Source organism: Gymnogyps californianus, chromosome 28 (genome assembly GCF_018139145.2).
Source record: "Gymnogyps californianus isolate 813 chromosome 28, ASM1813914v2, whole genome shotgun sequence".
Classification (NCBI taxonomy): domain Eukaryota; kingdom Metazoa; phylum Chordata; class Aves; order Accipitriformes; family Cathartidae; genus Gymnogyps; species Gymnogyps californianus.
The window spans coordinates 5224966-5240701 of record NC_059498.1 but is presented as its reverse complement, the minus strand read 5'-3'; the positions used below and the strand labels follow the sequence as shown (position 1 = coordinate 5240701).

The 15736-nt window shown below is 49.7% G+C and overlaps 1 protein-coding gene across 3 annotated transcripts in view; it reads left to right on the top strand.

Annotated features, from left to right (window-relative positions):
- Positions 1–10813: 10813 nt before the first annotated feature.
- The window catches only part of IGF2BP1 (insulin like growth factor 2 mRNA binding protein 1), a 29620-nt gene continuing 24697 nt past the window's right edge, over positions 10814–15736 (top strand). For all 3 annotated transcript variants that reach the window (XM_050911720.1, XM_050911718.1, XM_050911719.1), the window contains exons 1-2: positions 10814–10988; positions 12089–12149. In XM_050911720.1, coding sequence (XP_050767677.1) covers positions 10814–10988; positions 12089–12149 — 236 coding nt within the window. The remainder of the gene's footprint in view (positions 10989–12088; positions 12150–15736) is intronic.

Genomic DNA, 15736 nt, shown 5'->3' with positions numbered 1-15736 from the left:
GCTTTGGGTAAAACTCAGCCAAAGGCACGGGCTGTTCCTGCTCTGCTACGGCTACTGCCTGACACTCGGAAACACTGTTCACTCCCACTGTTATCTTAGGGGAAAAAAAGAGGAAAAAAAGTTAAAAAAAGAGAGACTGACATAGAGCTTCTTACCTTTCTCCTTTGCTGAAGCTGCCCAGCGGATTTCAGCTAGTTCTGGTGCTGAGGGGACCCTTCAGGGCTTTTATATACGTTAGCTTTGCAGGACCGAACCCACTTCCATGAGGTAAACAGGAAACCAAGCACCTAATGAAAGCAATTCAAACCCACTTAGAGCTGCTTCATTAGGTCCATTGACCTACAGAGCAGGACAATAACCTTTTAAAATATGTTTACATTAATGGCAATTAAACATTACTGTATCGCAAAATCAAGAGTGAACATGGATTGTGGGCATAATACATATGGCGTTGGTCTAAACCTTAATTCCACGTAGCACCTCCTTCCGTGGTAAAAACTTCCTTAATTCCCATCTTTTCTTTTGCCAAGTGGAAGTGCTGTCTTGGAGAGATCCAATCTGCTCCTTCTCTTTCTTACAGGAGGAACAATTTTGCTAAAATCAATAGCTCCCGTCATTGTTATTTTTGTCACCATCAAGTCTGGGCATCCCAACTGTGGTCTGCAACCCCTTGTGCAAACCCCAAACACTGAAAACAGCATCTAGTCCCCCCAAAATGTGCACTCTAAGAGGAGAAAACTTGGGATGGAGAGCGGCAGACAGGAAACTAGTAGGAAACGGACCTGAGCTGGACCTGAGCACCCATTTGGACTTTTTCTGTCCTGGGTGAGTGACGGAGTGTTCCCCTGTGGCTCTGCAGCTGCTGGGGATGTGGGTCAGGGAGGCCACCACCTCACCCTGCCCTTGCACAGCTGGATCCAGGAAAGCAGATGTTCTGCAGATGTTAATTGTGCCATCAGCGTAGAAGGGGTAAATCCACTTCCCATCGGCTCTGCTGTGACTGCGTGCCTGGTCAGATATTCTCCCTGGTGTCTGACCTGCCCTGCTTCCCCTGAGTCTCTCCGGGAGAACTGGACCCATTACATTTTGACATGTAAATCCTGTTTAGGGACTGCTGCCAGATGTATACCTGCTGCTCTAGGATCCCCGTCACACCCAGCTTCAATCTGTTGAAGGAGCAGAGCAGGATTATGTTTGTGCTAGCCTAGCCCACAAGCTGAGCTCTGCTCACATCATTACGGCAGCGAAGCAGTGCCCGTGGCTGACTGACTGTGCTGGCTTGCGGAGCGCAGTCCCATCCGCCACTCGCTTCCCCCGAGCAGCCTGAACTTTTGCGGGAGGTTATCCAAGTTACAACCTTCCCCTCAGATCTGCCAGCCTTTTTTTTTTTTTTTTCTTTTTTTTTCCCCGTGGAGTTCAGCTGAGCTGCTCGGAGCAGTAACCCCGCACACCTGGATGTAGGAGGGATGCGTGCGTGTGTGTGTGTGTATCCTCCCAGGTTTGTGCTGGCTCAGCTACATCAGGGATTTGTGTGGGAAAGAAGTAGGATTTCTGGTTGACAGGGCTGAGCAAGAAGCAGCCCTTAATGGAATTGCAGTAATAATGGCAAAATTGAAGTGTCGGTGGTTTCGGTGTGGGAGAGGGTTTCGTTGTGCTGGCGCAGTGCCCCCAGCGTATCTTGTCCCAAACACGTGCAGAAATCCAGCGCGATGAGGTACGTGTCTCCACGTAAAGGCTATCCATTTTGCAGTTCCTTTCTAAAAAGTGTTTTTCCTGCTCTTCTGAGAAGTGCTGCTGGGACACGCTGTCAGATACCGGCTGCTTCCAACCGCTACCTGCGTTCCTGCGTCAGGAGACCGTCGAGCACAGAATGAACCGCATCCCAGCGCTGGCAGAGGCGAGCTCTTGCTGCTCGGTAGTTATACAACTCCTCGGCACAACCAGCCTCTGCAGCAAAAAGTATTGCATCTATATTGCATTAAGATAAAGGCTCAGAAGGACATTGTTAGGGTAGATTAAGAGTTCGGTGCTATTAGGGAGTAATTACTACTTTCACAGGAACTACTTAACGTGTGGCTTAGTCCTTTAGCTAGCAGCGCACAAGCATGCCAGGGTCTCCAAAAGCTTTTCACCCATGCAGGAGCGTCGTGCCTGCTGTAATAAATGATGCACTATAATAGTTACAAGTAACCAATTTACACTCCTAGCACGGTTGCTAATCAATAAAATGGAATAGTTTATCCTGGTGTCTTTATTATATGTATTCTGGGTACTTCACTCCCAGCCAACTCTGATATCTTGTTTCTCCAAAGTGCAACCTATTTATTTTCCTCTCATTAAGTGCCTCTGTAGGATACAAAGTTAATAGAGTGAAATAAATATCCAGCAACATTAAATGTTGACCCAGGGTTCACAATTATGGTTATTTCAGGGCATCTGCTGGTGAGGCAGTTTGGACAGCAGCATCGCTCTAAAGTTTCTCACAATCTTTCAAATGAAAAAACCCGAGACACGCAGAAGTTATTTCCAAAGACAGGTGGGCGCTAGTCCGCATTTCATTCTGTCCGGGTGATGTCCACCGGTCGATGCCTAAAATGCTGAACCTCTGCGTGCCAGTTCGGGTCTGGGAAGTGCCGAGGCGACGGGTGAAGTGCTGACCTAAAGAAGGGCCACGTGCCCACATCTGCTTTCGCCAGGCTAACGGGGGGGTCTAACTAACGAGGCAAACCTTGCTCTTCTTTAGCCTCAGCCCATCACAGCCCCAGCAGCCCTACCCTCGTAGCGTTATCTGGGGTCTGCTGCCTTCGCTGATAACGCAAGCTGTTTCACAAGCTTCAGCTGGGTCCCAGCTTGGGACAGAGGACACTTTAGCTTAGGTTTCACGCAGCCGCCGCATTTGTCTCCCTGCAAATTAAACAGGAGAGCTGGGGCTGCCCTGCTTCATCCACACAGCGCTTAGTGGGCGAGCTCTGCTCTTCTCCGCAGCAGACCTGACTCGAGGAGTTGGTGTTTCAGGAATTCGGGAATGCGTTGGGAAGATCACAGCTGCGTTACTGAAACGGTCCTTCTGCTCTGCTTTGAGACGCCGAAACATCTCAAGGGCAACTTTGATTACAAAGCATTTCAAGTATTAGATGTCCCTGTAATCATGGAAAATAGGGCTTGAAGTGACCTTAAGAGGTCATCCATTCCCTCCCCTGCTCCCAGACAGCCTCAGCTCCGCTTAAGTCACTCTGAAAGGACGAGTCCGATCCGTTCCCAAAAGTTTTCAGAAATGGAAATGCTGCAAACTTCCCAAGAAATTTCTTAGCGTTTAGCTCTAACATCTCACCTTCAACGGCACAGTTTACACCTCTCTCCTATTCCCAGTGGATGTGGTGAGTAAGATTTTCCCTTTCCCTCTGGAGCAGCGCTCTTCGGTTGCTGTTTCGCGTGGCACCGCTCAGGGCACCTCTGCTCTGCCAGAGACGGATTTCAGGTGTTGCGTGTCCCAGGTGAAAATAACGCTCTCTGCTCCATTTTGTGTGCAAGCGTTAGGCTGATCTGAGATTCCTAGTTGTATCCGGCTATGATGGATCAGCATGAGCATTTGCTCTGCTCCTCAAATCACAGGGAGAGAGGAAGGAGGGATTTTTAAGTTTTTCACCCCCATCCTCTCCCTGAAATCACAGGCATTGGAGCATCAGTCAAACTCCGGTCCTGATTCAGGACCCATTCTGTTCTTAACTCAGCTTTGCTGCTGTAAAAGGCATAGAGGCTCAAAGCTTTTCTTGGGAGCTCATTTCTCTCCCTAAAATACCAGCAACATCTCACACAGGAGGTAACTCTTACATGCTTTATTCTCACTCATCCTTTTACACCTTGGCAAAGCACAAGTCCTAAATACGAGCTTCTTTCCCCCAAAGCCTGACCCCACAGCCCGTGTCCAGCTTTCCCCTCCCTCCCCGCTGCCCGCTCACAGCCTCGGCTGCCGTACGGCACCTTCTATATCTCGTGCAGCAAAAGCTGGTGCTGTCGGGAGGTGAAACCGCACACCCGATCCCGGGTGCCAGGACTCTGCCAGGGAGCTCAGACTTCCCAAAACGCGGTGAAAGCAGCTTTGGCTCCAGCTGAAGGCAGCGAGGGTTTGCCTGGCTCCTCATCCCATCCCTCGTGCTTAACCCTGCCCCGCGTTCACATCGGGCTGCGCTGGGGACACGAGTGATGGGCTGGATGGATTTACAGGGCATCTTTGGAGTGCCAAACACCGCTTCGCCCTCTCTTCTGGGTTCAGACCTGCCTCCCCCTCCAGTGCTTGCGGGAATGGAACAGGTTTTTTCACAATGGCAAAATACCAGATATGTTTTTAAATGCCAATACTCCCTTTTAACTGCAAACAAACCCTAGGGCCTTTTAAGGCTCCAGCGGTTGTTCTTGATGAATTCAGCTCACTGGGATGGCTGTCTCAGAGCCTTCCTGATTGCCAGTTCTTTTTGGGGAGAAAAACCCCCACAACAACTAAAAATGGGAACCACAAAACATGGAGAGTACGGGCTTCTCCTTGTTGTGTGCTCTGCTTGTTTCTTTTTTCTTAAATGCTTGTCGTACCCCCCCCCCCGGAGCAGGGACCTACAAGACAGTAACTGCTGTAACAAAAAGCCCACGGCGGCACCTGTAACATCCGTGCGGGGAAGATTTATTTGGACCACCAAGCTGCATATAAAAATCTCACAACCGCAACTTTTACCTCTGCATGGTGAGCACTGTCACTGCTTCCAGAGGCTGGGGAGATGATCCGGACTTGCTCTAGCATTAAAACTACCTGTGCTTTACCTGTTAGCACTTTACTTTGCGGCAGCTATCTTAATGTGAAAACCATCCTTTATTCCCTCTTCCAGCAAAGATAGAGCCAGAACTAACCAGCTGGGGAGATTAGAGCGGTGGAGCTGCAGGAAAGGAGAGGAAATAATCAGTCCCGCTAAATCCCAAGTATGTACCAGCAGGACGAGAAACTAGACAACCCGGTCCACGGCAAGGCGCCTGCCCAAGTGGCTGGTTCAGTAATGTGGAATTATTTCTATCTCGTGCCCTCACTGCTCTCCTAACATCACCTTTCCAGCAGCCCAGCGGTGGGGGTGCCCCGGCGCAGGCGGTGGGGTATGGGTCAAGGTTTCGATTGTGAAATGACCTATATTTTTTAAAGTGACCCACAAGAGAATGTGTTGCTGTGCGGCTTCCCACCTCCCGGGTTACACTTGTTTTGGGTATAAAGAATTAGGCATAAATGCAATGGTATTAGTGGCTGAGCCTTTCGTTGCCTCCTGCTACAGGGAGTTTAAAAAGTGGAGGGATGAAAAGCAGTGAGTGCTGGAGAGCCCGCTGTTCTTTGGGGGATTTAAACGGTGACTCGAAATTATAGGGCCCCCAAATTTGTACTCGCGGAGCATAAATCTGATATAAATGCATTTATTTCAGACTGGAGGAAATCTGATACAAATACCTACAGTTACTGAAAGGAAAACTTTTAATCTGTGCTTTATAAGTGCTGCAAATGTTTGGAGGGGGGTTCAAAAGAGCAGCTCCTACTTGAAATAAGGTCAGGGGGAGTTCAGCAACGGCAGGATTCATCCCCCACGATGCTTTCTCAAATACGTTAGTTTAGTTTATCAGTGTACCAAGACCAAAACTTTCCCCCACCGCTCCAGCCACCCGTAGGAGAAATGGCTGCTCCAGCTATCTGTCCAGCTGCTCAGGGTGATTTTTGAGGACGAAAAACTAAACTGACAGGTTAGAAAGGTCTGCTATAAAGAAGTGGTGGCATATTCATTTGGGGGAAAAATCGAAAATTAAAGGGACTGTCTGAACAACAACAGTTCAGGGCTCATTCCGCTAAGTATTTTCCTTTCCTCGCAGTTAGAGTTTACCACTTACCCAAAGAAAAGGACAGAAAACCCCAAACTGAACCATTTCCATTGTGGGGGGAAAATAAATCATGCAAAGCAGCTTTGTTTGGTTGCAATTTGAACATTTCTCTGTGTGTTCGCAAAGCCCAGCGGAGAATTCAGGTTGTTGCTCCAGGAGATCTGGGAAGCGCAACCAGCCCCAGCCCTGAGCGGAGCTGAGCACCCTGCCCTGGTGGGAGCCCAGCAACTGCAGAGCAGCAGATGTAGAGGAGAAGCAAATAGTTGTTTGGTTGTGGTTTTCTGTTGGGTTTGTTTTAAAGAGACTCCAGCTTTTTAGTACCAGAACTAAAGGATTTTTCAGGATGGGAGTTGATTTTGAAGCCAGAGTTTATTGCAGTATTTGCTTTGTTTTTAACTGAAGCACTAAAATGTTTAGGGAATAGGCAGATCTTCGAGCAAGTTGCAGGTTTAACCATTTCCATCTTCAGCACTGCTGCTTCTGAACCTCCCAGCCTTCAGGGAGCAGAGGGGCATTTCCCATTGCTCAGCCCCTTCCTTGGGGCTGGGGATGCTCCCCTGCTCCTGAGCTCGAACAAAACATCATTTAAATGCCAAGATGGGGTTTCAAATGCACAGAGAATCAGGGGATTACTAATAATCTACTTCAAACCTTAATTTTGTTTTAAAGCAAACTATTAACTTGATAGCAAGTTTGATTCTTAACAAAGTTATCAACATGAGCTTTAATCAACTGGATCTTCTTAGATATGAGCTGCTTTTTCCAGTCATGAATATTTTCCACATAATAAAAACTGAACAAAAGGTGGTTTAAACTGGGATTCCACTTAAGTAAAAGGAAATATTTCCCAACTGTAACCCTCACTCTTCTTATTCTGTTGAATTCTCACCTATGTTTTAAGGACAGGCTTGCTCCATATCCAGATTATTTCTGCTAGTTAGGATTTGATTGAAACAGATTCTGTGAAAACAAAATTCTTATTTTTTTTCCTTTATGACCTGTGTATTTTACTGAAAACTTTCAGCCCATATTTATTAGATAGTAATTAATACATATTTTCAAACTTTCAAAAATGAAGTTTTTTTCCAAGTTTCTGGGGTTTCTAAATGCATCTTCAATGTTGTCCAAATTAAATACTAGTGATATCACCAGAGATTAAAAAAAAAACCACACCAAAAAACAAATTAAAGAAAGATTCAAATGATTACTGGCAGAAAAAGAACAGAATATAATCTGTTCTTGTTTACTGTTAATCTGTCATAAAAAATTATTTCTATTTTAGATATTTTCTGCCTCAGATCAACAACACTTCAGCAGACTGCAGTAATTACACCCTTTTGTATCAAAGCCCCATTTCAGTGAAATCTTAGCTGCATTATTTACCACCCAGCTTCAACCTTCTCCCTTAAGAAATTTCCCCAAACTCCTAAGTGGCAACAATAACTATTTGAACTTGTAGATAAATTGTAAAAACTCATTAAGACCATTTCTGCCTGATTCAGAGATTTAAATCTTTAAAAAAAAAACCAACAAATTTTGCCCAAATCAGATTTTATGTATTAAATCGGAAGCAGCTTCACGTTGATGGGAGAGCGGGGCAGTAAAATTTGAAAATGTTTGTAAACTCACACTCACAAAAATGGACTCCTCAGAGTGATTTTTAAAACTACAACCCAATTTAAGAAAATCCTAGGGGAGGAAAAAGGCCGCAGGGTTTTACGAGTGACAGTGCCCGGGTGCAAACTGTTGCTCAGCCCTTCCCTGGCTCCAGAAATCCCACTGGATTTCTGTTGCAGTTGCTGGTAACATTTAAATCAGCGAGGGGAGAACTGTTTCCCTTTGGGGGGGAATTTTGCAGAGCTGGTTTTGCCCTGGCTCAGCCTGGGCAGGGGCAGTTGGGGTTTGGGGGGGCAGCCCTCTCCCCCCAGCTCCTGCACAGGGGTGAGTGCAGCTCTATTACCCCCCAGCAGATCAATGATTTAGTCTCTGCTGTTTGCATTCTCTAAATACCTTGCATCTGGAATGCTCCAGCGAGAGGAGGGAGGTTGACTGATAGCCTTTCTTGTTTCAGATCTAAATTGAAGACTTCCCTCTTTGTTTGGATTTTTTTTCCTTTTTTTTTTTTTTTTTTTTTTTAGGTTGGTTTCCTTCATTTCATTATTGCAAAGGATTATGTTACATGGGGAAGGTACTGGGTAAACCAATAAAAGCAACAACCGAAGTATTCTGGTTGAGATTAGAAATAGATCCGAAGCAGATAGTGGATCATTTATTTTAGCTGTGTTTGTGGGGGACACGTATCAGTGGAGGAAGGTGCATGCTCAAGTTTTCAGCCAGGGAAGGCTTGAAGTGCACTTTCTGAGCTGCAGGAAATTTATTTCCCAATTTCATTGCTCTCTTCTTTTCACCTGTGAATTTTGAGCTTGGATTACACCCTGGAAAGCTCAGAAACACGCACATGGACGCAGCAGTGCTCCTACAAAGACTCCTCTGGCTAATTTGGTTTGGTACTTTCAGGAGAGCCAAGTAATGCAGCTGGAAGGATGGGAACCAAACTTTCCCTGGTGAGCAGCATCTACATGTTTTTAAGGCAAAGATCCCGGGATAACAGAATGGATCGGATACAGGAGGGAAAGCTAAAGGCTTTTTGCTTTAAATGACCATTTCCCAGGATTTTTATCATTCATTTTAATGAGTTTCCTAGGAGGCTGTAGCACAGAGCACACACAAATGTCCTCGGGCACGTGCATCTATTTCTTAAGGTTTACACAACTTTTGATTCCCGAGTAATAGCAAATTTATTTACTAACAAATTCTCCGCGTGGCTCTTCCTCAGCCGGGAGAAAAATAATAATAAAAAAATATTTCGCTAATAATAAAAAATATTTAGCACTAGAACACAGCGCATCCCATCTGTGTAGCACCGAGGGAACAACCCAAATCTGCCAGCCGTGCTGGGGGTCCCGGCTGCCCCCCCCCCCCAGCCCAGGGGCCCGGCCCCGCAGCGCGGTCACCCCAAAAAGGTGGCGGGGGAGGGGGGGGGGGGGAGGTGGCGCGGAGCCGGCTGCGCGCCCGCGCAGGGAGCGCGGAGCTGCGCGGGAGAGCCGCGCCCGGAAAGCCCTCAGCCGAGCCTTTCCCTCGATGGGCAAAAAATCTTCTGTTCGGGAATTTATTTTTTTTTTTTTTTTTTTTAAATTTTTCCCGGGGAGGAGGAGGAGGCGGGGGGGGGGGGGGGTGGGGGGTGCGGAGCGGAGCCCCTGGCCCGGCGGGCGGGGCAGGCGGGAGCGAGTTTTCCTGGGGAGCGTTACATTTAATTGCAGGCGCGGAGGGGCCGGACCGTGCCTCTACTTGCAGCCCGGCGGGGGGGGGGGGGGGGGGGGGGGGGGAGCAGCGGCCGCCCCTGCCCCTCCCCGCCCGGCAGCATCCCGGGCCGAGCCCCCCGGGCGCACCGGGGCTCCCCCGCCCGCCCCGTCGGGGAGGCATGGAAGGCGGGGGGAGGGAGGGTGGGTGCAATGGGGGCGGGGGGGCGGAGGGAGGGGGGGGCTCGTTGCTATTTTCAACCCATCTTGAGCCTAAAAATAAAAGTCTCCTGAAAAGGCAGGCGGGGAGGGAAGGGGAGGGCTGCGGGGGGTGGGGGGGTGGGGGCTGCTCCGCACACGCTGCTTTGCCGACGGGGCGCTATCCCCCCCCTTCCCAGCCCAGCCCCGGCCCCGTCGGGGAACGGCCCGCCTCCACCGTGGGGCCCTTTTGTGCCGGGAGGAGCCCCCCCCACCCCCCCCCTCTTCCCCGAAGGCTTCCGCGGGGCTGCACATGAAGGGCTTAAAACAATGCCGGGGACAATACACCCCCCCCCCCCGGGGGGGCTCCCCCAGCCGCCCCGCCGGGCCGGGCTAGCCCCGGGGGGGCGGGCGGGCCGTTCACCCCCCCCCCCCCCATCCCCAATCCCCTGGCGCCAGGGGACCTCCCGGCCCCTTTGATGCCGAAGTTTTTTACACCCAGAAAAATCCCATTGAGGCACCGGGGGAAAGGGGTGGGGGAGGGGCGCGGTGGGGGGAGGGGCGCGGTGGGGGCGGGGGGCTGCAGCAGATGGGAAAGTGCCTCCGACGGGACGGGGCTGGGCGGAGGAGGGTGGGGGACACGGGACACCCACACGGGACAGGGGTGGATGCGCCCCCCCCCCCCCCACCCACCCCCCCCCCTTCCGCGCTCGGAAGAGGGGGGGGTGTGCGCGGAGGTAAATAACGTAGTATTTAAATTAAAATAAATAAATAAGTGGCGGCCGCCCCCTCCCCCCCCCCCGGCCCCTCCCCCCGGGGGCCGGGCCCTCCCGCATCACCACGTGGCTTCCTCCAGCAAACATTTTCACTCATTTTCCAGGTCGGTTTTATTTAGAGGCGGTGCCCGGCTGCCGAGAGGCGTCCGGTGACACTCCAGTGCCACTCCGCCGACTTGGGGGCCCCCGCAGCCGGCGCCACCGCCCTGCCCGCCGCCGCCACCCGCCGGAGCCGCCCCCTCCCCTAGGAACCCCCCACCCCCCCCCATCCCTTCCACCCCCCCCCCCCATCCCTTCCTCCAGCAGCCGCCGCCCCCCTCCTCCCCAAAGGGAAAAAAAAAAAAAAAAAATCCACCAAAAAAAAGGAGAAAAAAAAAAAAGAAAAAATAGGGGGGAAAAAAAACCAACCTCAAAAAAGAGGGGGGTTAAAAAAGAAAAGCCGCCAAGCCAAGCCCCCCGGCCCGGCTGTGGGGCGGCAGAGCGCGGCCGGAGCCCGACGGCGCGGGCGCACGGTGGAGCCCCCCGGGAGCCGCGCTCCGAGCCCCGGCGCGCCGCCACCGCTGCCGCCGCCGCCCGCCCGCCGCTGCCGCCGCCGCCGCCGCCGCCCCCCCCACCACCGCCACCACCGCCGCCGCCACCATGAACAAGCTATACATCGGGAACCTAAACGAGAACGTGACTCCGGCCGACTTGGAGAAAGTCTTCAACGACCACAAGATCTCCTTCAGCGGGCAGTTCCTGGTCAAGTCCGGCTATGCCTTTGTGGACTGCCCCGACGAGCAGTGGGCCATGAAAGCCATCGAAACTTTTTCGGGTAAGCGGCGTTATCTCGCCTTCCCTCCCCTCCCCTCTCCCTCTCCCCGGAGAGCTGCAGGACCCCCCCCCTCCCCCCCCCCGCCGGGGCTCAGCTCCCCCACCCCCCCCCCCGCCCTAAACGCAGGGCCCCCCCCCTCTCCGTTGCGCCCCGTCGGGGCTTGCATCAGCGGGCGGCGGGGTGGGACCCCGCTTTCCCTCCCCAGCGCTGCCAAAAAAACCCCAAAAAGCAGCGTGGGGGGGGGGGGGGAGGAAAAAGCGGGGCCCCCCACACCCCACGCAGCCCCCCCCCCCCCCCCCCCGCCCTGCGTGGGCTGCCCCCCCCCCCCGCTTCCCCTCCCTGCAGGCTGCGGGGCGGCCGCCCCGGCGGGGCTCGGCGCGGGGGTCCCGTCGCGGCACGGGCGGGTGGGCTGGGACTTTGGCCATTTTGATTTGAAACTGGGTTTCCTGGGGCATGTGATGTGTGGAGTAGCGCGAAGGTCGCCATGCTGCTCGCAGGGAGAGAAAAAGCTCCCCGGGAAGCAGATAATTTTTAAAATATTTGAATTTCCCCCCCCCTCCTCCGCCCCCCCCCCCCCCGTCCGGGCTCCCCCCGCCTCCCGCCGGGCTCTTCCCCTCTTCTCCCTCCTCCAAAAAAAAAATCATCATAATAACCCAGCAGCAAAGAAACCCACTCCATTTTCAAAGAGAAATCCATTTCTGCCATGGAGTTACAATTTTTGAGCCTTTTAATGGGGGGGAAGAAATCTACCCGAAGGACTTCTTGCAGGGATTAAACAAGGCGGAATTAAATAAAGGCGAAGAATTGGTCTCAAAATATTATTCCTCATTTTCTTTCACTCAAAGCAGGATGAACTAAGGAATTAAATATTCCTAAGCAACATTGTCCAGACAGCTAACTCACCACTCCCTCCCACCGCTTCCCATTTGAAGCCAGTCTTATATTTAATAAAATGCACTTGTAAAGGAATCGGAAAATGTATTTGTGCGTAGTTCGTCGTAATTTGAATTAAATTGCGAGGTTTCACGTGATAGTATGTTATCCAAAGCTTTCTGACCACTCCACCCAGATTTTAAAAAACAGACACATTTTGTTTTTAGGGAAAGTGGAGCTTCATGGAAAACAGCTAGAGATTGAACATTCAGTACCTAAAAAGCAAAGGTAATACAGTGTTTTAATTTCTTTTTTAATTTTTTTTTTAAAATTTCTGTTGGGGGGGAGGGAAATTAACGTAAGATAAAGGAGGCAAAAAATTATACCCAAATATGTGCATGTAAAATTAGAGATGTTGGTGACTTGGCTTTAGATACGTCCCCAGCGAGGTGAGAGGCAGTTTTGAGGATCAACGTTTAATTTCTTTTTTTTTTTTTTAAAGAAAACTTCCTCTGTGAGCAAGTTTTTTTTTTTTAAAAAAGAAATGGTTAAACAATTATCCAGCAGCTCGCCCAAGGTGATGGATGGCTGAGGCGTTTTGGGTTGGGATTTTCAAACTTGTGGCACTGGAAGAATTTCCCAGCCTTGCTCAGCTCCTCCGCTGCGAAATGGGCGAAATCTTTTGTTTTCCAAGAGAACTGTAAAATTAAAAAAAAAACCAACAACAAACAAAACCATTTTTTAAAAAAAGTGAAATTTGCTGGGATTTGATGGTGAGGACTTAAAGAAAAGAAAAGAAAAAAAAAAAAACACCCAACCATGGGGCTGGTCTCACCATACCATGCCGGGGAGGGATTTAAAACCCGGCGAGTGAGGGGCACTGGCCTAGCTCCTACCCACCGGCAACTTTTGTTTTGGGGCAAGAACTGCATTTCTTGGCAGTTTCCATCTACCTGCCAAGCGTCTTCGCCCGCCGCTGGCGGCCTTGCCCAGCCCGGCCCTCTCCATCTTCTTGGCCCTTTGTTGTTGCGCGCCGGGCTGGCGTGCAGGACGCCGGAGCAGCCCCGGGCACCGCGCTCCCCAGCCCCGTTGGGGGTTATAGATGAAATATAAAGAGTATTTTATTTTATTTTTTTTTTTTCACAGAGACATCCCCCCCCCTAGTGCCCCCAACTCAAGGGGAGGCCGCCCGGGCTGAGGGCGAGTTAGTCCCCAACCCCAAATAGTCCACGTTGGATCGCGCAGCCCGAAACCCGCGTCAGCCACGTGACGAGGCGGTTACTTCAACGCCCGGGCGCGGAGGGAGGAGGCGAAGCCAACTCTTCCTCCCCAAACTCTCCCAGTTCCTTCGTCTCTTGACGAACCCCCCCCTCGGCTAGGCGGTGGGAGCCCATTTTTGGGGTCACCCCCTTGTTCTCGCTCGAGGGGACTGCCAAACTTTGCAGCCCTGGCTGTGGCAGAGCGGGCTCCCCCCGGCAGGGGCTGAGCCCAAAGGCAAAACCCAAATCCATTTCATAATTTCCTAGCCGAGATTTTATTATTATTATTATTATTATGATTATTTATTTTTTAGCACCTCATGGCGGGGTGATCGATAGTGCTCGTTACAGCGCTGGGTGACTTGCTGTGGCTTAAATATCAGTGAGCGAAGGGGTGTTATTGGAAAGGCAATTACGCTATGAAGGGTAACATAATAACACTCAAAAAAACCCTCTATATTTTTTTTTCTTTCCTTAATACTGCTGGATAATCAATAGGTTGGGGGGAGCAGATCCTGTCCCCCAAGAGCGCGCGGGGAGAAATTCACTGAAAATGGGAATATTTCTTTGGCGTCTGTAATTCAAAGAAATGCTGGGGGGGGGGAAAACTTTACAATAGGTGGAAGGAAGGTTGGTTTGCATTTCTCCTGGATCGCCTTAAAACGTGCTGTGCCTTGCGTTTAGCTGCTAAACCCCTTTTGGGGGGGCTGGGGGGGGTTAAAATGAGGCCCCCCCCCCCCCCTTCCTCTCGGGTGCTGCGTTTAAAGCGACAGGAGCCGCTTGCGCTGTTGATCGCTGCGGGAGCTGCGCGGGCGCGGAGGGGCTGGGGGGGTCGGGGGGGGGGGGTGTCCCCTCGCCGGCCTGGGCAGCGGCCGCAGTTACTTTGTCTCACTTTGGGGAAATAGTTTGTGTTTCTGGGTCGGAAAAAGGCAACTTTTTGGCAGCTGCTTGTAAACTTGGCAGGTTGTTGGCCCCCAAAGAGCTTTTGGGGGTAATTTGGTGTATTTTGCTTCCCCCCCCCCCCCCCCCCGGGCTGAGATGATGGGGGGGGGGGGCTGCCTCAAAGGCGACTTATTTTTTTTTTTTTTCCTTCTTCTTTCCTTTCTGCTTGTTTTTAAGACTGGATTTTCCAGTTTAAAGGCACATAGAACAGGAAATGGTTAATTAAGTGTGAGCAGTGAGGACAAAATCAGATGGGTTTGGTGGGATCTAAACCAAACAACCTCCCCCTCCCCCCTAAACCTGATATTAATTTTTTTTTTCTTTCCTTCAGAAATGTGGGAAAACAAGTCATGAGCATTGGTGCGCTTCCCAGCTAATTTATAAAATAAAAAAAGTTGGCTTTTTGGTTGTGTTTTCTTCTCTGTGAAAGTGCAAATAGGAACGCTCAGGAAAACTGATCGGGGTGTTTTTAGAAATGAATGTGTCCGGTGAAATTGCATGTTGTAAATAAATCTTTCCTGCTGGTGTATTTCCTTCTTTAAAATCTCTCCTGTCCCTAAACTCATCATAGAAATTAATTAAAAAATACTGAATGTGTTAATATGGCACAAGAAAGAGTGATTGGTGTGTGTAGCTGCTGCACCAAAATACCCAAGAAGGATAAACTGATTTAGAGTTGTTTAATTACAGTGATTCCTCAAATAACACTTAAAGCTGCAAATTATGTTAATGATCATGGGGAACCATTTTAACGAAATACTTCAGAAGTATTAGACTGTAAAGAAAAGTCAGTGCTGATAAATGTCGTTTCATTAAAAAAACCTGAGTTTTAAAGTTAGTTTAGATTTGTTTAAAGTATCTCATTGCTGTTTGGGAGTTACTTTTTCTTTAACTTTGCTGATAGAAAAACTTGGAGAAACTTAAGAGGATTTTTAAAAAATCTTAAAAATTATTGCATGCTTTATTCTTCAGCAGGTTAAAAAAGAAACGATTCTTTAAGGAAAAAAAATAATTCCCTTTTCCTACTTAAGATTAAGGATTGGTTTGGGGGGGTTGGAACTGGGAAGCTGAAAAGCCCGGAGTCGATGGGGTCGAAAGAATGAATGAATGAAGAGAGGAGGAGGGGTGAGGGGGAAAAAAGTGAATCCATCAAGCAGACATTCCAAATATGAGGAATGTGGAAGTGAGTCGACCAGAGAGAATGAAACCAAGTAATTGGGGGGGGAAGAGGGATTTGGGCTGATAACAGCCCATAGACTTAAAACTAAAAGGGTATTTTAAAGTAGAGGTCATTCACAAGCAACTCATAGGTTTTGAGGGTCCGTGTGCTCCCGAGCGGAGGTGGGAATTATTAAATGTTGTTAATGACGTGAGGATTTAGTGTAGTGCATAGAAATGGATGGAGAAATCTTAAAATTGGCTTTTTTTTTCCCCTGGTCTTTGTCAAATTAATGTTTTCACACGGGAGAAATGTTCTCTTTGTGTGTGCATAATTGTGCAATTAATTGTTCGTAACGAAATATTTTAAAATTTTTGATAACAGCGAGTGTGATTTCTTTGTTTGTCAGCATTAATCAAAAAATGTGCCTTTTTCCCTCCTGGTGGTTGGATTATCTGAAAATTGAACTGAAAAAAGTTTGGTAGTTCTTTTCCATGTAAAATAAAGGCGCTGTC